This window comes from Marmota monax, unplaced genomic scaffold, assembly GCF_021218885.2.
Source record: "Marmota monax isolate L192 unplaced genomic scaffold, Marmota_monax_Labrador192_F-V1.1 WCK01_AAM20220418_F8-fsc00006, whole genome shotgun sequence".
Taxonomy (NCBI): domain Eukaryota; kingdom Metazoa; phylum Chordata; class Mammalia; order Rodentia; family Sciuridae; genus Marmota; species Marmota monax.
The window spans coordinates 4,222,747-4,243,083 of NW_026693712.1; the positions used below are offsets into that span (position 1 = coordinate 4,222,747).

Below are 20,337 nucleotides of genomic sequence, written 5' to 3' on the forward strand. Positions count from 1 at the left end.
TCATGAATTCTGAGTATTTGGTGGCTTTACATAATAGTGCAGTTCTGGGAAGAAATATGAAATATAAATGAGCAAAGTTATCTTTGCTGTCCTACATTAAATGTTACCTAGCATTTAAGAAACAAGGGTTGAAAGCAAAGGAGTTTCCAAACCACTGTTTCAACCAGATAATTCATATTGAGTCATTGTATCTCTGGCCAAACTAAGAAACATTTTCTTTTAAATCCAAAATCGACTAGACCAGATGTGGGTTAGATACTAATTTTTTTTTCCTTTCTAAAACATCAGGTTCTGAGAATTGAAGATGATTTTTTTTATTCTGTTGTTTGGGTTTTGTTTATAAAGAAATGCTTACTAATGTTGCTTTTCATGCTGACCTAGAGAACAGAGTGGTATTAGTTTTCACTCTGACATTCAAATGGTATTCTCTGAATAGGAAGCACACAGAATCCTGCTGCTTTCTCCTTCTCACTCTCCTGCCAGGCCTGGCCGGGATGCCACATTCTGTAGAAATGGGACAGAATACAGGAAGACTTGTTCTTAGCAGGTCTACAGCTGGCTGGGTCTCTGGTAGGGCTTCAGACCCAGTTCAGCTAGCCAGCTAGGGAGACCTCTCCAGTAGTACCAGTGGAGACCACCTTTGTCCCAAAGCAGAATTAGTAAAAAGGAGATTTGGGTCAAATTGACATTCTGAAAAGCTATAAGTTACGTGCATTACTCAAGGGAATCTGAGTATGAAAAAGAATTATCAGGCCACCCCCCTGGTTTTGGATGGGTCTGCCCCCTTCCTCAGAGGCAATTACAATTACACAGCACAGCCTGGGGTGAAATAACAGCTCCATGCTATGGAAAAGTGTGAAAGGTGGCTGCTCCTTTTACACAGTACCAGTGATTTCTTTTCACACCTTCAAGGATGGGTCATGTCTAAGCTTCATGGTCTTTCCCTGGTTAATACCTCCCAGTTTCTGCTCATGGGATCACTGTTCTTTTCAGTCTTCCTCATTAGAAGTCTAAGAATAATGTCTACCTCCTTCCGCTTTTCGCCTGCCCCTGATTGACTAATGTGTTGGCAAATCCTATGAACTTTACCCTCAAATGTCTCCTCAAAGTCTCTTTCCACTGGCCCTATCCTGACCCATTCAGGCCCCTGCTTACCAGTCTGATACTATGAATCTCATTATGAATTTTCTTTGTATTTTCCTAATTACTGCTGAGGTTGACCCTCTCATCTATTTATCAGACATTTGGGTTTTCTTCTACAAATTGTTTGCCTCTTTTGTTTTATTTTTGTGGATTTGGTTTTTTGTTTTAGAGTGTTTTTTTTGTTTGTTTTTTGCCCTTAGTAAGTGTGTCTTCACTATTTTGGATATCTATCTTTTGTTTCTTTTTTTTTTTTTAATCTTCCTACTCCTGTTTTTCCACTTATCCTTGGTACTGAGGGAGGCAGGGAAGTTAAGAAGCAGGAATATGAGAGAAGGCAATTTTTTTTTATGAGCAAAGAAATACATAGTTATTTTCTTGATACTAGAAGTGCCATTAATGGTGGTAGAATGGTATGGTAGAAAGAGTGTAAATTTTGTTTTTATCACTACTCTGCCACTTACTGCTTGTGTAACTGGTCATGTTCCTTAACCCCTCTGGTCCTCAATTTCATGTACAGAACTGCCTGTGTGTGGTATTGGGTGGTTAAGGTGAGCAACACATCCAGTTCCTAGCACGTACACATTAGAGACCTTTTCTCTTTTTTTGCCCAAGTATGCCTGAAGGACATCACAGACCTTTTCAAAAGATATCTTAGTCTATTAGTCTATTTTCTTTTGCTGTAACAGAAGATCACAGACTGGGCAACTTATAAAGAATAAAGGCTTATTCAGCTTATGGTTCAGGAGGTAGGGAGGTCCAAGGTTGTGGGGCCACATCTAGTGAAAGCCTTCTTGCTGATAGGGAGTCTGTGGAGTCCTGAGGTGGCACAAGGGTTCACATGGTGAGACAACAAGCTTACTAACTTGGGTATCTCTTCCTCCTCCTATAAAGCCCTGCCTCAAAATACTAAACATATGACTGGGGATTAAGTTTCAACATGAGTGTGAGAGGGGACAAATACCCAGATTATAGGAGAATACGTTCTCCTTTTTTTTCTTTGATGCATGGAGTTCCTTACTCCCAACACCATATTGGTTGTTGAGAATTCCTTGCTCTGAATTCTTTAAAATTCTTTTATTCAACAGACATTTAATGCCCATTTTTAGTGGATTATAGTCTTAAGGTCCAAGCATAAGACATGGTCGATCCCTTGGTCAATTCTTATCCCCTTGAAATTTACAGTTTTCTTGGGAGTGTTGTGCATAAATTATATCTAATGGGAATGTTAATGATTATGATGTGGCATTAGCCTAATTAAACCATCAAAGGATCCAGGCATGGTGGCACACTCCTGTAATCTCAGTGGCTTGGGAGGTAGAGACAGTAGGATCGTGAGTTCAAAGCCAGCCTCAGCAACAGTGAAGCACTAAGCAACTCAGTGAGACCCTGTCTGTAAATAAAATGCAAAATAGAGCTGGTGATATGGCTCAGTTGTTGAGTGTTCCTGAGTTCAATCCCTGGTACAAAAAAAAAAAAAAAACATCAAATGGGTTCTGGAAAGGCCAATTTCCCGTGGTCTCTAAATGAATTTGGGTGGCACTGGGTGTTGTCAGTTCTTTGTTCTTTTTCTTCTATCTCATTTCTCTCAGTCTCTACTGACATTTTCATTTTTGTGCCACTCTTTTTTTTTCCTTTAGTTTTTTTTTTTTCATTTTTAGATTCGATTGTCAAACAGAATTCTAGTCCTTGAAAAAATCATTTGCTTGCCTTATTTCACTTTAACCTATGTGTACCTTTTTATTCAAGGTAGAAAATATTGAATCTCAAGTATTACACAGGCCATGGCAAATACACCCTTAAGATACTCCATTCTGTTTACTAACAGAAGTTTCTTTTTTATTTCAAGATACAAAACAACTTACAAAAGCTGCTTGAGAATAGTGACTGACCCACCAGATTGCTGGGGCCAACACAATACCTCACGTTTCCCGCCAAGAAGGTGCTCCCCAGGCGTGCTTGTTAAGCGCCCCCTGCTGGCCAGAGGTGCGAGCCGATGAGAATCCAGACCTGTTTGCACTGGGAGGTCTCCAGCTCAGGATAGGGGAGGGGATTTGTTCTGCTTCTTGTGCAATAAAAGTTGACCTTGTCTCTGAAGAAGTTTTTGCTGCTGCTGCTGCTTCTACTGCTGCCGCCGCTGCCTGAAGAAAACAGACCCATCTCTGGAGGTCTCAGGAAAGGCCTGGTGGACACTCCCTGGGGCAATTGGGGTTCTGCGATTGCCGTGATTGTGTCAGTAAACACTCCACCCCACACCTGTTAAGTCCTTCCCACCCTCCTTTTGCTCTTATACCCCTCCTAGCCAACCTTCAAACCTAGGGATACATCAAACACCAATGGACTCAATACAGTCCTTTAAAGAATGACCCGAGTCTCCAAAAAGGCAATAAATGTCTCTAAATATTAGACAGGCTTGCTTCAAATAACACCAGTTTCCCCCGCCCACTCCCTTCCCCCTTCTGCTGTTGTGTTTTGCTTGAAATCACCTATGTATCTTAACTTCTTCATTCAGTTTTGGTAAGAATGTCAAGCAAAGTGGATTAAACTATCCCATTTATGTTTTGCTTTGTTCCTGTAACCAATACTTAATTGGAGTGATTCTCACCCACCACAGATGGTGAATTATGAGGCACGAGACAGAAATACTAAATTAAACTTATTCTGAAACCAAAACTAACTTTAAACCAAAAGTGTTTAACAATTATTTAATACAGAATAAAAAAATGAATTTTTCATATTGTAGGTCAACTACATTAGCTTTGAAACAGTAAGGCTGTGATGAATGCAGAAACCCATTTCAACATGACAATTGTCTTTCTCTGTTGACTAAAATAAAGAAATAACTGGTTGCTAACTTTATTTACCATATGGGTTGGCTGGTTTTTACTAATAATTATTTAGGGTACAAGATCTATAAGTATAAAATATATTCTGTTTCTATCAGCAATGCATTTTATAATCATTTCTATGAAATGTATTTTGTTTAATCAGATAAGCTAAGTGAATTGGTGGCATCATTTGTATTTGTAGGCCTACTGGACAACAACTGAGCCTGGTGCACCACTGGCTTTTAATAAAATACTCATTGGTTAAAACACCCTGCTCACCCTGTGTTTTGTCAGTTTGTAAACAAGGGTAACTAAGATGTGCTGTGCTTTTTAACACTTTCTCTACCTCTACGCTACTACTTTCAACTCAATTCATACTTCTTTTCTTCCAAATACTTATTTCAAAACTCAAAAGCTATTTACATTCATGAGTTACAGTGGTATTAGGGGAAAAGGTGAATTTTGAAATAAGAAAGCTAATGCTTTTACAGGTTTGAGTCTACATTTTATGATTTGTGGAACACAGGAAGTTTGGCCATTTCCCTTTAATTTTTTTTTTTAATGCAACTTAGGGTATCAAAACATAGTGCTATTGTGAGGATTCAATATGCTCATGTCTCTAAAATCCATAGCTTTGTTGAGCAAGTAGTGTACTCATAGCAGGTATCACATTCATTATTTTAAAAAATATTTTCATGTCTGACATTCCAGTTTTGTAAAAGTTCATTGCCAGTGCTGTATATTCAGAACCCACCAGGGAATCAAGAGTGGGTCAGCCACCTCTGGAGAACAATTTTACAAATGGGTACAGAGCCTTAAAATGTTCACATTTTACTGTTAATGATCTGCCATCTAGGAATTTACCCTAAAGCAATAATTAGAGATGTAGTCAGTGTTTTACATATAAGAATGTTCTTCGAAGCCTTCTGACAGCAGAATATTAAATCTAAACATTCAACAGCAGAACAGTTAAATAATTTTGTTATTTAGAATTGTCCTGTCAAAGAAAGGCATTGAAAATAAAACAGAAAATCACATTACAAGCCAGGCACAGTGGCACACACCTGTAATCCCAGGATGAGACAAGACAATGGTGAGTTCAAAGCCAGCCTCAGCAAAAAGCGAGGCCCTAAGCAACTCAGTGAGACCCTGTCTCTAAATAAAATACAAAATAGGGCTGGGGATGTGTCTCAGTGGCCAAGTGCCCCTGAGTTCAATCCCCAGTACCCCCAAAAAAAGAAAGAAAATCACATTACAAGAATAAAACTATGGTATGATCCCAATCTTATAAACCCTACATGTGTGTGTACACATGAAAACACCTTGTCTTTTTCTAAATTCTACATATTTCCGACAATGAGCAGTCATCACATTTTTTAAATTAGATAAGATGCTTTAAAAGATTGGATGGTTCTCAGCAAAGAAACAGATCTCACTATTGTCACCACCACAGCATGGCTGCTGGTTCTGCACCTGGAACTTAACTTTCCAACAAGCACTGCAGTTAAGCTTTCCGAAGGGAAGGATGCTCCATCATTTCTTAGTTGGTATTCTTTTTGCATTGGAAATGCCACTTGCTATTGCTACTGGTTCTGTTTTTCATTACTAGCTTACAAGTCAAAAATCTGGTTCAGGTGGATCTAATAGTGGAATCTAGGTCATACACCTGTGCATTAACTATACAGCATGGGAAAGCAAGCATTGGGCTGGTTCAGCCTCTACCACCTGGGTTCAAATGTAGGAGATTACCTTAACACGGGGTTAAGGGGCTTCAAATGCCAAGTAGCCAAATAATGACAAGAGTCCACCAAATACCTTGCCCTTAAACACTTGTATACTTTCTAGATGTATGTTTCTACCTTTCTAGAAACAGAAAACAACTTATAAAGAGATTATCAATTGTAATGCTATTTCTATGCATTCTGGCATCTTAATCTATGATTACGCATATATTATTTTAGTTAATATCAATTGCCAATCTTCCATATTCTGGAAGTACTATTATTATTATGGTTCACCTCTCAAGCTTCATGGGTTTTTGTTGTTGTTGTTGTTTTGTTTTTTATGTAGTGAGGATTGAACCCAGGGCCTTGTCCATGTAAGGCAAGCACTCTACCAACCGAGCTATATCCTCAGCCCTCAAGCTTTGTGAAAATTTAAGGTACCTTCCTACATGTACTCTACAATGCTCTAAAACATCATCTAGGTATTCATTTATGCAATTCTTTGAAATCAGCCCAGATTCATTTTTAAGAATGTATTTTCCTTGCCTTCAACAACTCATCCTACTTTATAAATTCATAGAATCAGACTGAAATTTTTCTGACTTTAATATGAATTGTCTGCTGTTTTGGTTTATGTATGTTAGGATGGTGAAATTCAGAAAATGCTTTTTTGTTCATCAGTGGTCCTGGTGATCTAAAGGACACAGACATTAGCACAATCCATTTGATTTTTCCCTCTTCAGCATTTTTAAGACAAATATTGTACACATCATCAAAGAACCAATAAAAAGATTTGGGGGGGGAGCACACCTGCAATCCCAGGAACTCAGGAGTCTGAGGATCACATATTTGAGGTCAGTCTGGACAACTTAGTGAGACCCTGTATCAAAAGGGAAAAAAATGGAGGGGGTTGGAGTTATAACTCAGTGGTAAAGTACCACAGGTTCAATCCCAAGTACCACACACACAAAAAAAAGGTGTATACATCAGTAATAATTATGCTGTCAGCTGGGGTCATAATGTGAAAAAAAAAATCTTTTTATGTGCTTCTTTTAAACCTGTCCCTGCTGCTGCTGATGATGATGATTTTACCAGATTCTTGCCTTTAAAAAAAAATTTAAAAACAGTCGTTCATTATATCATCTTTGACCCCTGAATTTCTAGTATATCTTTATTGTGTCCCAATAAAGCTCTTTATAATATGGGGGGTAGAAGGGTGGGATGAGGACCTGACTGTTTACCTCTTACAGTTTCTCTTATCTCTGTATTTCTTTTTTTTTTTAATAATTTTTAGTTGTCAATGGACCTTTATTTTATTTATTTATATGCAGTGCTGAGAATTGAACCCAGTGACTCATACATGCCAGGCAAACACTCTGCCACTGAGTCACAACCCCAGGCCTTATCTCTGTATTTCTAATCACCCTTTTCTGTCTTCCTCTTTCTGTCTGTACACACATATGCACCCACAGAGCATGCGCTCTCTGCAGAACTCCTGCGAAATTCTATTGACAATCTGTAAAATCTTGGTGACAAGAAGAGGTGGGGTGTTTAGGCAATAATAATCACTGCCAATAATAATCACTGATTATGGTAACAAAATGTGGGAAAGAAAAATGACCCCTTGCTTCCCACAAAGTCACTCTTTCAATGGGTCTTGATGAACCATGTAATTCATTCATCTTTAGGTTTTTAAGAATCCCGCCAGAAAGTCTCACTTTGACTGTTCTTTCTGAAAATGACCTTGAGTATAAAAACCCTTCTGAACATGGAAGTGGGAGATGATGTCATATAAAGAAGCATGTTCCCTTTGTCCTGCCATCACTGAACCTGTTTTTAAGTATGTTATAGACAGAAACATGCCTCCTTCTCTCCAGAAAGCTAAAGTAAGCATTGAGAATGTTGCTTAGACAGTTCCTGATTGTCCCTAGGCTACGTGTGCATAAACAATTTAGCCATATATTTTTCCTTGTTTTCACCTCCCTCATTCTTGGGCCCCACCCATGCAGTGATCCTATTACTCCTTTGCTCCTTCTTGCAAGGATTATTTCTTCCAGTCTGCACATATGTGGGTCACTGTAGGATGTAAACATATTGTCCTCCAAACTCAGCTGGGCTTGCTCACCCCAGCAAGAAGTCTCTGTAGTAAGAGTGCAGTGTACACAATGTTTATAGCAGTTGAATTCACAATAGCTAAACTGTGGAACCAGCCTAGATGCCCTTCAATAGATGAATGAATAAAGAAACTGTAGTATGTGTGTGTGTGTGTGTGTGTGTGTGTATACAAACTGGAATATTACCCAGCATTAATTTGCAGATAAATGGATAGAGTTGGAAAATATCATGCTAAGCGAAGTAAGCCAATCCCAAAAACTAAAGGCCAAATGTTTTTTTTTTTTTTTATTAGTGGATGCTGATCTATGATGAAGGGCAGGGGGTGGGAGGGATGGAGGAATTTTGAATTGGGCAGAGGGGAGTATGTGGAAGGGTTATAAGAGCAGGGAAGCTGGTGGAATGATATGGACATCATTACCTAGGTACATGTATGATTACACGAATGGTGTGTCTCTAGTCCCTGTACAACCAGAGAATTGAAATGTTGCACTCCATTTGTGCAGGATGAATTGAAATACATTCTGCTGTCATATACAACTAAGTAGAACAAATAAAAAATAAATAAATAGGGAAGAAAAAGAGTGCATTTATTACTAGCAGCCAGAGTCACAGGAGAAGTTTAGTTGGTCAGCTACTAAAAGGAATATTGTGCAGTTTTGTTAACTACCACCATCCTAACAGCATTCTGATTTGTTTTACTTCTCACTGATTGTTGTGGTTTGAACTCTTTATGTCCCCTGAAAAACTCATGTTTTGATAGCATGATTCCCAATACTGCAAGGTTCAGAGGTGGGGTGTTTAGGCAATGAGTAGATGGTGGGCACTCTGATCAGTAGATTAATCTTTTTTAAAGAGAGAGAGGTCCTTGAACTCTCAATCCTCCTGCCTCAGCCTCTGGAGTGGCCAGGATTATAAGTATGTGCCACCATGCCCAACTCATCAGTGGATTAATGCAATTGATGGATAAATAATTTGAATAGAGTACTGAGTAGTGACTGTAAGCAAGTAGTAGTGGCAGAAAGAAGTAGATCACTGAAGGCATGTGCTCGGCTCCTCTATATCTATCTATCTCTGATATAGGACAGATGAAGCTGGACACCTGAGGAATTTTCAGGAAGCAGGTTTATTTAAGCTGCAGTTGTCCAGAGGGTCTACTGCCTAAAACTCTTTGGACCCCAGTCTGAAAACTTTATATCCACTGCTTGGGAACTTTATACCCAATGTTTGGGAAAAGTTACATATTATTAGTCTAGACAGAGATCTTCTAAGTTTTTACCAAGAAAATAGAGTATCTTTAATACAGCAATAAACTCTTTGAGACAGACTCTATCACACCTTTTGTTTGCAAACCTGGCATTTACAAGAAAGTAGAAGCTTCACACCACACTGAACTCTCTGCAGAACTCCTGTGAAATCCTGTTGATAATCTGTAAAATCTTGGTGACAAGAAGCGTAATTATGGGAAGGGTCTTTGGAGAAACTTAATTATGGTAAGGTCTTTTGGGTGGGGGTACCTGGTGTGCTTCTTCTATCTCTCTCCCCCTCCATCCTTCTCACCTCCTCTCTTCCTAGCTGCCATGAGCTAAGCAGATTTCCTCCTCCACACCCTTCACACTCTTCAGCCATGATGTTCCCCTTGTAGGGCAATTCATCCTTGCCCTACAGCAGTGGAGTTGACCAACCATGGACTGAACCTCTGAACAATGAGCCCAAAGTAAATTTTTCCTCCTCTACGTTGTTCTTGTTAGGTATTTTGGTCACAGTGACGAAAAGCTATCACATGTACATATAGCAAACTACACATGTTTAAAGTGTACAGTTTGGGGGCTGGGTTGTGGCTCAGTGACAGAGTGCTTGCCTTGCACATGTGAGGTTCGGTCTCAGCGCCACATAAAAATAAATAAGCAAAATAAAGATATTGTGTTCATCTATAGCCAAAAATAAAAGTTATGGAATGAATTTATAAAATACACAAATAAAGTATACAATTTGATCAATTTTGACATAGGTTTTGTATTCATGAAAATTTCATCATCATTAAAACAATAAAAATATCCATCATCTCCCAAAGAAATCCCTTTGTAATCCATTTTTTGTGCCCCTCTCTGAACTCCCATCCCAAGCAATCACTGATCTGCTTCCTGTCTTTGTAGATTACAATAGTTTGTATTTTCTAGAATGTTTTATATATATATGTAACCATATAATACATACTGTTGGGGCTGGGGATGTGGCTCAAGTGATAGCGCGCTCGCCTAGCATGTGTGAGGCACTGGGTTCCATTCTCAGCACCACGTAAAAATAAAATAAAGATGTTGTGTCCACTTACAACTAAAAAATAAAAAATACATACTGTTTTGCCTGGTTTCTTTCATTCAACACAATTATTTTAATACTTATATTTTGTTATATGTTTCAATGATTTGTTCCTTTTAATTGCTTGATAATATTTCATTATATATGCATATATATATGTACATACACACACAAACACATATATTATAAATTGTTTATTCATTCATATGTGGATAGACATTGGGGTTGCTTCTAGTTCTAAAAATAAAGCTATTATGGCCATTCTGGTTCAAGTCTTTGTGTGAATATGTACTTTCATTTCCCTTGGGTAAAAGGGAATGGAAAGTCTGGTTCAAATAGCAGGTATATGTTTAACTTTTTTAAAAAAATGTTGAAGTATTTTTCCAAAGTATGCCATTTTGTATTCCTACCAGCAGTATAGGAAAGTACCAATTCCTCTATATCCTTACCAACACATACAAAAAGTTTTTTTAAATCTTAGACATTCCAATATAGGCATGTTATGGAATCTCATTATAGTTTAGTTTGCATTTCCCTAGTGACAATTGATGTTGAGCTTCTCTTCATGTGTTTATTTGCCATCTGTTTATATTCTTTGTGAAGGGTCAGTTTAAGTTTTGTGCCCTTATTTTTTTTTTAAAACAGGACTGTTTTCTTAATACTGAGTTTGAAAGTTCTTTTTTTTTTAATTTTTTTTTAGTATTTTTTTAGTTGTCAGTGGACCTTTGGTGAAGGTGATCCCCCACTCACTGTCTTGACAGGGTCACAGTGAGAAAAAGTGTTGGCAAAGCCGCTCTCCCACTGTCTTGACAGGGTCACAGTGAGGATGAATGCTGGCAAAGCCACGCTGGTTGGTGGGAAACCGAAACCATGAGACCCTTTTTTATGTAATTGAGACTTTGCATTTTCATGCTTATGTTTCTGACAGGAAGCATGAGTATATTAAATGCCAAACAAATTAAATTTCGGATGGTTAGAACATAACAGGTAGTTCATGCCTTGGAGGCTGTTCTACTACCCCTTAGCATATCAAGGACAAAGTAGAAGGCTGTTCTTCTATCTCAGTACATTGTGGACAAACCTGATAACGGACAACAATCATCCTTTGAAAGGTCATGAGAATTTTAGGCACCACATTGATTATATCAACTAGAACCCAAGCCCATATTTCCGGCCTCTTAGAAAACCTAATCAGTATGCTTATTTCACAAAGTTCACCACATGCAGTTTCATTTTTGATTAAGGAAAGTTATATTATGCACTTAGGAAAGTTAAAACATATAAAGATATATTCTTCTCTTTTTATAAACCCTTTCTTACTTTACATAGGGATATATGATGAGCATAGTTAATATTGGTGGAAAGTGGATTGATTTTTAGAACTTACTTTCTATTGAGAAAGATTATAAAGATATGAGAACTAGTGCACCTTGACTGAGAAACAAAGAAACTCTTTGAGAAAGTAGCTCAATCAGTTTTATGAGAATAAATTTAGGAATTAATTAAAACAGCTTTATAAGACACAGTTTTAGAATAATGTTAGAAATATTATTTTATTTAGATTCTTAATTTTAGAAATTCTGAAGTTTGTAGTTGTATAGGTTTCTGATATGTTTTAAGAATGATTCATAAACTTTAGGATATTTTAAATATAAGATTTAAAGGGACTTTTTTAGATGGGAATATTAGATTAGAAATAAAGTACAAGTGTACTTTAGGTTAATGATTGGTTAGGAGACTTAGAGTCTGGTTACGTAGTTTGGCATTAGTTAATAAGAAAATAACATATCTTGGGAAAAATAGTAAATCTTGGGAAAATCCGAAAAATGTAAATTAGTGACGTATTTTATTAATGATTCTGTACTTTTAATAATTACATAACTGAAGGTCATATCCTGGAAAAATGTAAATTAATGTTACATTTTTTGTACCCCCAACCATGGTTAAGGAAATGTCATGTCTTGGCAAAGTTTTAAATTATATAATCAATGACGTATTCTGAATCTATAATGATGAGAAAAATTGTAATAAAGGATGACCCAGAGAAAGCTGCATTAGCTCTCTCTCTGGAGATTGCTCCAACGGAATGACTCCTGTCTCATCTTTTCGCCGACGCCACTCATCCTTCAGGACTCCCTGGACCCCGCTAGGGCAGGACCCCAGCAGACCTTTATTTATTTATATGCAGTGCTGAGAATCGAACCTAGTGCCTCACACATGCTAGGCAAGCGCTCTACCTCTGAGCCATGGCCCCAGTTCTTTACATTTTCTGGATAAAAGTTCTTTGTCAGATATTTTATTTGGAAATATTTTCTCCCAGACTATAGTTTGTCTTTTTATTCTGCTTATGTCTTTCAAAGAGAGACTCTACTCTCCTGTGCTCTGTTCAGCAAACTCCAGCCACCTGGCTTACTCCCAGCTCCATATCTGCAAGAAGCCCCCTGCCAGAGAAAATTTAACATCCAGAATTGTGAACCAAGCAGAAAGAATTATTCACTTGGTAACAGAAAAGGGAAACAATACTGAGGTGGCAGACCTCGGTTTGGGGGAACTAGAGGGAAGTGGTTAAAACTATTAAAACTTAGAAGCTCAGAGGAGGGACCTCACAGAGCTAAAAGTCAAACCTCTAAAGAAGGGGCACAGCCAGGAGGTCTCAAAGGGGATAAAGTGGATTCTGCCAATGTGGATTCAGTATTTAGAAGTAAGCTTCCAGTGTCAGAGTGAAGTGAGAGTAAGGTGACACTTGCTGGAACAGGAATAAGGCAAGAAGTTCTGAGAAGCAAACAGGAAGAGGGAACTCCTTCCCTCCCACCTTTACAGGCTCTCTGTCTCCTGCCCCTGTTGGCAGAGTGTAGCAGGGAGCAGCTGGCAAATGGAAACAGTCTGGGCATTAGCATCACAAAATGAAGGGCTTAGAGCCCAGAGTGATAGCTTGATAGGGCCATTACCCACCCTTCTCCTGCTCAGCATTCATGCACATCTTTTATACATATTTGAAGTCTTACACAACAAGAAACACAACTCCATGTTTCAGTCTAACAAGTACAACTCTCCTTCCATCAAAGGAAGATTTTTCACACGTTCCTCAAAATGATGAGACACCAAGTCTCAACATCCATTGCATCCATCTCTAGAAGGTAGTCATACTATCCACCTCTCAGCTGTGTCAATTTTTCCTCAGATTTGACACTGTGTTAGTCAGCTGCTCATCGCTGTGACCAAAATACCTGACAAGAACAACTTAAGGTGGGAAGGATATTTGAACTCACAGTTTGGTCCGTGGTTGGTCAACTGCATTGCTCTGGGCCCAAGGTGAGGCAGAACATCATGGCCAAAGGGTGAGGCAAAGAAAAGTTGCTCTCTGCTACATGGCAGCTAGGAAGGGGTAGGGGCACTGCAGGGAAGGCCTTCCAGGGTATGTCCCCAATGACCCACCTCCCCAATGAGGATGGACGGATTAGGTTACAGCTCTCATGATCTAATCATTTTGCCTCTGTACATTTCTGCGTTAACACAGGAGCTTTGGGGGGATACGTCATATCCAAACTGTAATAGACGCAAAGCCCAGCAGAGTGGTACATGACTTTAATCCCAGCTGCACAGGAGGGCTACAGAGCAAGACACTGTGTCAGAAAAGAATGAAACAGAGAAAGGTAGAAAGAGAAAGAAGAAAAGAGAGGAAGAAAAGAAGGGTTTGTCAGATTCTCAGGTGTAATGTACAAAAACACACCTATAGTCCCATCTACCTGGAAGGCTGGGATGGGTGAATCATCTAAGCCCCTGAATTTGAGACCTGCCAAGGAAACATTGTTAGATGCAAGGCAGGCTGAACTAACTTGTCTGCTGCGCAGGCTGAACAAACGTTAGCTGCAGGATAGCCTGGGCACTCAAACCCCACTCTGTCTGGTTCTTTATCACCTGTTTGCGTCAAGTCTGAACACTCAACCCCACTCAAGGCTGAACACTCTACCCTCGCCCATCTGGTGCAACAGAAACCCACATCTAGCCCCTGCCCCGTATGTCTGAAGGCAGAAGATGACACCCTTAGCAAATACTATATGATCCAATCATCGTATGCCAAAAAGGCAACTTGCAGACCCAAAGACCTCATTAGATTTTGGCTATAAAAACTCCCTCTTCCTCCACCTCCTCCTTTTTCTCACTGCTGCAATAAAGATCTCTTGCTCCGAGTGTTGTGGTCACTTTCCTTTAAAATATAATAAGAACCTGCTAAAATTCAAAATAAAACAAATAATACAAAAAATTTTGGTATAGTGCCATAGAAATATTCTGTTTCCTAATTACTAAATGGTAAAGTTAGCCTCCAACAAAATTTGTACAAAATATTAAAGGGAAGAAAAAGAGATAAGAAGAAAATAGTTAATACAGCCACATCTATAATATATATGCATACACAGTGCTTATGTACTCATATACACATAAACCAAGAAAAATATTAATCACTGCTATGGTAGTGCTTATTTTTGTAACTAGTCACAATGTTATATGTTCCTTTTTCTATTTTTTTTTTTTTTTTTGACACTGGGTCTTACTAAGTTGCTCAGCCTGGCCTTGAACTTGTGACCCTCCTGCCTCAGCCTCTCAAGTAGCTGGGACTATAGTCATGCACTACTGCAGCCAGCTCTATCTTCTTTCTTCCACTTCTCATTTCATCTTCTCTTTGCCCTCAAACAGAACCTCAGCTGGTCACAATTCTTTACTTAATAGGGGTGACACAAAGCTTTATTCCTAAAGGGTCTGAATTTTCATTAGTCCTGTCTTTCTTTCTCTTTCCTTCTTCCTTCCTCCATTCCTTTCTCTTCTCTACTTCTTCCTTTTCCCCCACCCCTCCTCCTCTTCCTTCTTTGGTGTCACTGTAGTTTTGAGTTGCCTATTGACCCAATGACATTAGGAGACCAAAATGGACATTGGGCAGTCTTAGCTTTCAACACAATGGAAACATTTTTTTTATCTCCTCATGTATACATTCCTCCCTTAGGACTCAAAATCTCCAAACAAGCAAAGTTCAAAATTGCAAGGATGGAAAGCGAGAAATCTGCAAATTGATTATTTGTTATAATAATGAGAGAATCCACTCCTTGTTCCTGGGCTATGTTTTCTGGCTGCAGGAGAGACACACATATTGATTTCCAATCCATGGCACCTCCTGTGTCCTGTAAGGGATGGTCATCAGGAGGCCATGCCACTGTCCTGGTAGGCCAGCAACTTCTGCATGGAAACCATAGGCACAAGCCTACTGCTACACTTCTTTGGGGAATGAGTCTCTTAATCAGAAGCAACATGTTGCAGTGTGTGGAGTTAAGTCACCATGATGAACAAGACAGAAGCATTATAGGCAAAAAGGTAGATGATATTGAGAAGACGTGTGCATTCCAAAAATGAGAATCTCTTTTCCCTCTGCACTGGAAGAGGTCCAACGGAATCATCTCGCCACCCAGTGGCTAGCTGGTTTGCAGGAAATGGCGCCATACCTAGGGTCCAGTGACTGCCTGCTGTTAGGTGCTCAGCTGGCTCAGCCTGAGTGAAGAGAGGACTGGGGACTTGAATCAAAGCTTCATAATAATCTACACTTACTCCTATTCAAAGGTTAATGCTCGAATGGGTTACTTAAGATTAAACAGAAAGCAAGGACTCTATCCATCATAGTCTCACTTCCCGAAAAAGCCACAATACTCAGTTTCCATTCTGCCTCCCCGCTGGACTTGTTGAAAAGCTATTTATTTAGTGAAAGCTCAGTTAGGAAGCAGTCAGAGCCAGACAGCAGTCTGGCAGAGGTTGCGGGGGGAGTCATAAAAATATTTCCTGGATTGCTTGATGATAAATTGTTATTCTGACTACTGTAGGAGAGAACAATGGTGGATGAGCAATCTGCACATTCTTCCATTCTTTTAAGGCAAATTTCCATTCAAGGGTTAAACTCACCCATGGGAAATTAAGCCATCTCTCACTAAGCTAAGAAATAAGAACAAGAGTCACATGACAACACTGGGGCTCTGACACAGTTGATCTGGGTAACGTTGCGTGGAGGATGTGATGGGCTGTCGGCTTTACAGACAAGCATATTGTGACCCAATTTGTTTGCCAGGCAGTTGTTCCAGAGAGGTAGTTTACTGACAGAAGAAAATTGAAGGCAGAGTGCTGATTGCACCATCAGAGCCGAGTGGCTGCTGAACTGAATAAAATGCTGTGTAAATCCTGAAGTCACCCTGGAGAAAAGAAAATTAAATAACAGGGAGGAAAAGGGATTAACTCAGCAATGAAACACAAGGTGATTCCTACCTGCCTGTCCACCTCCAAAGTGACCTAGTGTGTTAAGCCCAGTAAATTGGTCTCCATCTGGGCTCCAATGGCTTCCCATGACCAGAATCCTATTATCAATCTTGATAAAAGAAGTGAGTAAGCTTTGGGTCAACATGCACATCCTTCGGCCGTCATTGTTTTTTAACTCTTAAGAGAGCCTGTCTATTGCATTTTATACCCTTTCGTTTGATCCACGGGCAGTATAGGATATTAATGCTTTCCTCTAACACTATTTTCTTGAGCACTACAACATGAAATTAATCTCAAGGCAGGGTTCTCTTGCAGGCCTTTGACTGTATCGATCCTACTGCCCAAGTGGATTTTCGAGTGAAGTTTTATAAGAAACTGGCACTATCTGTGGACTCTTAGAGGGGCTTCAGTCCCCTCAAGACTACTGATCTTCTTCCTTGTACTTTCAATCTCAGCAATAATCATTAATTCCCCAAAACAAATGATAGGAAAGCAGTTTTCTGAGAGTGGGATGAGTTGGGTGGTCATTCAGAACAACCATAAGACCTGGAGCGATTCTCCTTGTAAGACCCTGATTCATTTCTCCTTCTGAGGAGCAAAGTATTAGATTGCAGGGAATCCAAACCATCTCAACTCATGGCCTCGAGAGGATGGATTTTGGAAATATCCCCTCCCCTGATTTAGCCAGGAACGAAAAGAACATGAAAGGGTTCGATTAGAACCACAATCTTCCATTTTTACAAAGAACCTAAATGAATATCAAACGTTGGCTAAATTCTGCCTGTGGGGAAAGTGGGCAAATACGAAATAAGGACAGCTGTGAAGCCCTTAAAGCTATAAAATGGCATAAAGCTATGATGTGACAAGGAAACGAAGAAAGCTGGCGCTGCATTTTTCCTAAGACAAGCAACCACATGGCTGGATAGGCCTATGGGCAAGGCTGCCAGCTTTCTGCTTGGTTCTCCTCCAGGTAAATATTTTGACAGCCATACCTGCTACTGAAGTGGATGAACAGAACCAGGCTCATGGTCTTGCTAGAGAATAAGAGGTTTCCTATTTCTAAATCAATATTTTTATAATCTTTTGTTCTTGTACCTTTGGGCTTTTTACATATGGAAAACTTCCTGACGTTTGGATAAATTTTCATAAAGCAGCTCATGACATTTAGAAAGGACAAAATATGCCACTCCCATCCGCTGCTTCTAACTTCATAAACAGGGCCTGAGACAGCAAGGTTGAACACTTTCCCGGAGGCCAAGCAGCCACTCTGCTTCCTTTCTGATACAGAAACCCTTCATGGGGACACTTGCTCTTGCCCGCACCTATACTCCATATACCTGGGTTTGGGGAAATGAAAAAGCATGGGCTTAGTTTTTCCTCCCATGAACTTGGTTTTCACTAAATATTGAGGATCCCAGAAACACTCTTTTATTCAGTGTTTGGTGATATTTTTTATTTATTTTATGTTTTCTTGGTCCTTGGCTGTAATAGTAATCACAGCACCAAATAATAACTAGACACTGTGATTCCCTGGTGAGATGCTCATTTACTCAGCTAGGACGACAATTCTCCCCCAAGGTTGAAATATGTGGTGCCATAGTGACTCATTTTCTAGACACTGGAGTCTCACTTACGTTTCAAGCTGTTGCAGGAGTATGGTTCTCAACAGGCCCACCTCAACAAATTTTCTACCACCAGTCCCTCATACTGAATCTGATGAATCCAGGACCAAGGGTTCAGTCTAAAGAGGAATTTCTTGATCAGGCTCTTTCAGTCAGTGCCTCTGTGATACCCCAGCTGTCTCAAAAGAGTTAGCCCTCCCAACGAACCAGTGTGGTCCAAGAAATACTGACCACAGAATCCTAGTGAGATAGATGTGTTTGGAAACAGATCCTTAGGTCCCCATCAGCTTTCCTGGATTCAAATCTATGATAGCACCACTCACTCTAGAGAGTGTACACTGGAAGAAAATAAAATGTTTAAATTCAAACTGGTTCACTGGCCCCTGATTGTAAACTGTGAAGCTCTTTAAAAGTGTAAGGGGGGCTGAGGTTATAGTTCAGTGGTAGAGGGCTGGGGATGTGGCTCAAGTGGTAGTGTGCTCGTCTGGCATGCGTGCGGCCTGGGTTCAATCCTCAGCACCACATACAAACAAAGATGTTGTGTCTGCTAAAAAAACTAAAAAAAAAAATTAATATTAAAAAAGAAAAATTCTAGTTCAGTTGTAGAGCACTTGCCTAGCATGTCTGAGACCCTGGGTTCGATCCCCAGCACCACATAAAACTAAATAAACAAAATAAAGATTTTAGGTCCATCTACAACTAAACATATTTTTTTTAAAAAAAAGTGTAAGGGAACATGCATTGTGAGCAGAATTCAAGCCCAGGCAATACGTAAATCTCTCCTAGAAAGAGACTTGGTGGGTTTTATTGTTGTTGTTGTTGTTTTCAGATATATATGACAGTAGAATGTGTTTTGACCTATTTACATACATAGAATATAACTTCCCATTCCTGCCATTGTACATGATGAGGATTTTCACTGGTCACGTATTCATATGTGAAATAGGAAAATTATGTCTGATTCATTCTACTGTCTTTCCTATGCCCATTCCCTCTGTCTTCCCTTCATTTGGTGGGTTTTTAGTATTAGACTTCCTGGCCCTGACTTCCAGAGTTCAAAATCCTATCTAGTAACTTCCTGCTTCTAACCATCTTTCAAAATACCCCAGACTGCTATAAGTCTACATCTAGAAAACTAGGGTGTATCTACATGCCCACCCTGAAACATTAAATATATATCACACATCTTATTCATAGATGGCATTTTCCCCCAAGGAACCTCAAAAAGCAAAGAGCCATACAGTAGACACAGTGAATTTTCTGAGGACCAAAAGGAAATAAGAAAGAGCAGTCAACATTATATTATGTTCGTGTTTTTCATTCCTTTAGGGCATCCAGATTTCTTTTTAGCCTAAGGATGTGACCCAGGACTGTCTTTATGGTCACACACTATTCTAGTTATTCCAGATTTATTAATGATAAGAACCGCTCTAAACCATCATTGCGACAGACCATGAATAAAAATGTCAGTGAGGCATGCCAGAGCACATTGCAAGCTGGAATCTCCTTTGATGAAAACTCGGTAGTGTAGGTCTAAAGGAGACTGTGAACTGAGAGCTTCTCTGGAGAGAAGGGAATCACATTTCCCAACTAAAGGCAGAAGTCTGGAAAGCTCCACATTGTTCTCTCCCAGAACAGGAGGCAGCCAGGTGACCTGAGTTGCCTCTCATGAGCCCAGTGATGATTTCAGTCAGTTTGTTCTGGTTTATATTCCTTGCTGTTCTTGCAGATATAAAATTTAAATTGACTGCATTCACATCAAAGAAAGTACATTTCTTCATAGAATTTAAATATTAAGCATGCGGAGGTGTTTTCTTCTGGATCAGAAATAAGAATGCACTGAAATAGGAAGTCAGTACCACAACAGGAAGTGCATGTCAAAAGTGTAACTCACTACCTGTGTCTCTCCATTTGAGGAAACAAAGTCCCTCTCTTTCAGCTTGTCCACCTCATCCATTGCAACCTTCTCATGGTGGGGTATAGGAAGAGAGAACTTGATAACAAAGGTTTGGAGAAGAAAAATAAGTCTCTCAAAATGGTAATGATGCAGCAATTATAAAACAAAACAAGTATCAAAGAAAATACTAATAATACCTGGCACAGTGCATCAGGAGGCTAAAACAGGAGGACTGTGAGTTTAAGGCTAGCCTCAGCAAATTAGCAAGGCCCTGTCTCAAAATGAAATATAAAAAAGGCTAGGATATAGCTCCATGGTAAGTGTCCCTGGGTTCAATACCCAGTACCAGGAAAAGAGAGAGAGAGAGAAGGAAAGATAGAGAAAGAAGGGGAAAAAGAAAACTG

The 20,337-nt window shown here is 39.4% G+C and overlaps 1 protein-coding gene across 4 annotated transcripts in view; it reads left to right on the forward strand.

The window, feature by feature from the left end:
• Gramd2b (GRAM domain containing 2B) overlaps positions 1–4,237 on the forward strand; it is a 125,159-nt gene extending 120,922 nt beyond the window's left edge. For all 4 annotated transcript variants that reach the window (XM_046460243.1, XM_046460244.2, XM_046460246.2 and 1 more), the window contains one exon: positions 2,990–4,237. In XM_046460243.1, the coding sequence (XP_046316199.1) occupies positions 2,990–3,031 (42 nt within the window). In that variant the 3' untranslated portion in view covers positions 3,032–4,237. The remainder of the gene's footprint in view (positions 1–2,989) is intronic.
• The last annotated feature ends 16,100 nt before the right edge of the window (positions 4,238–20,337 follow it).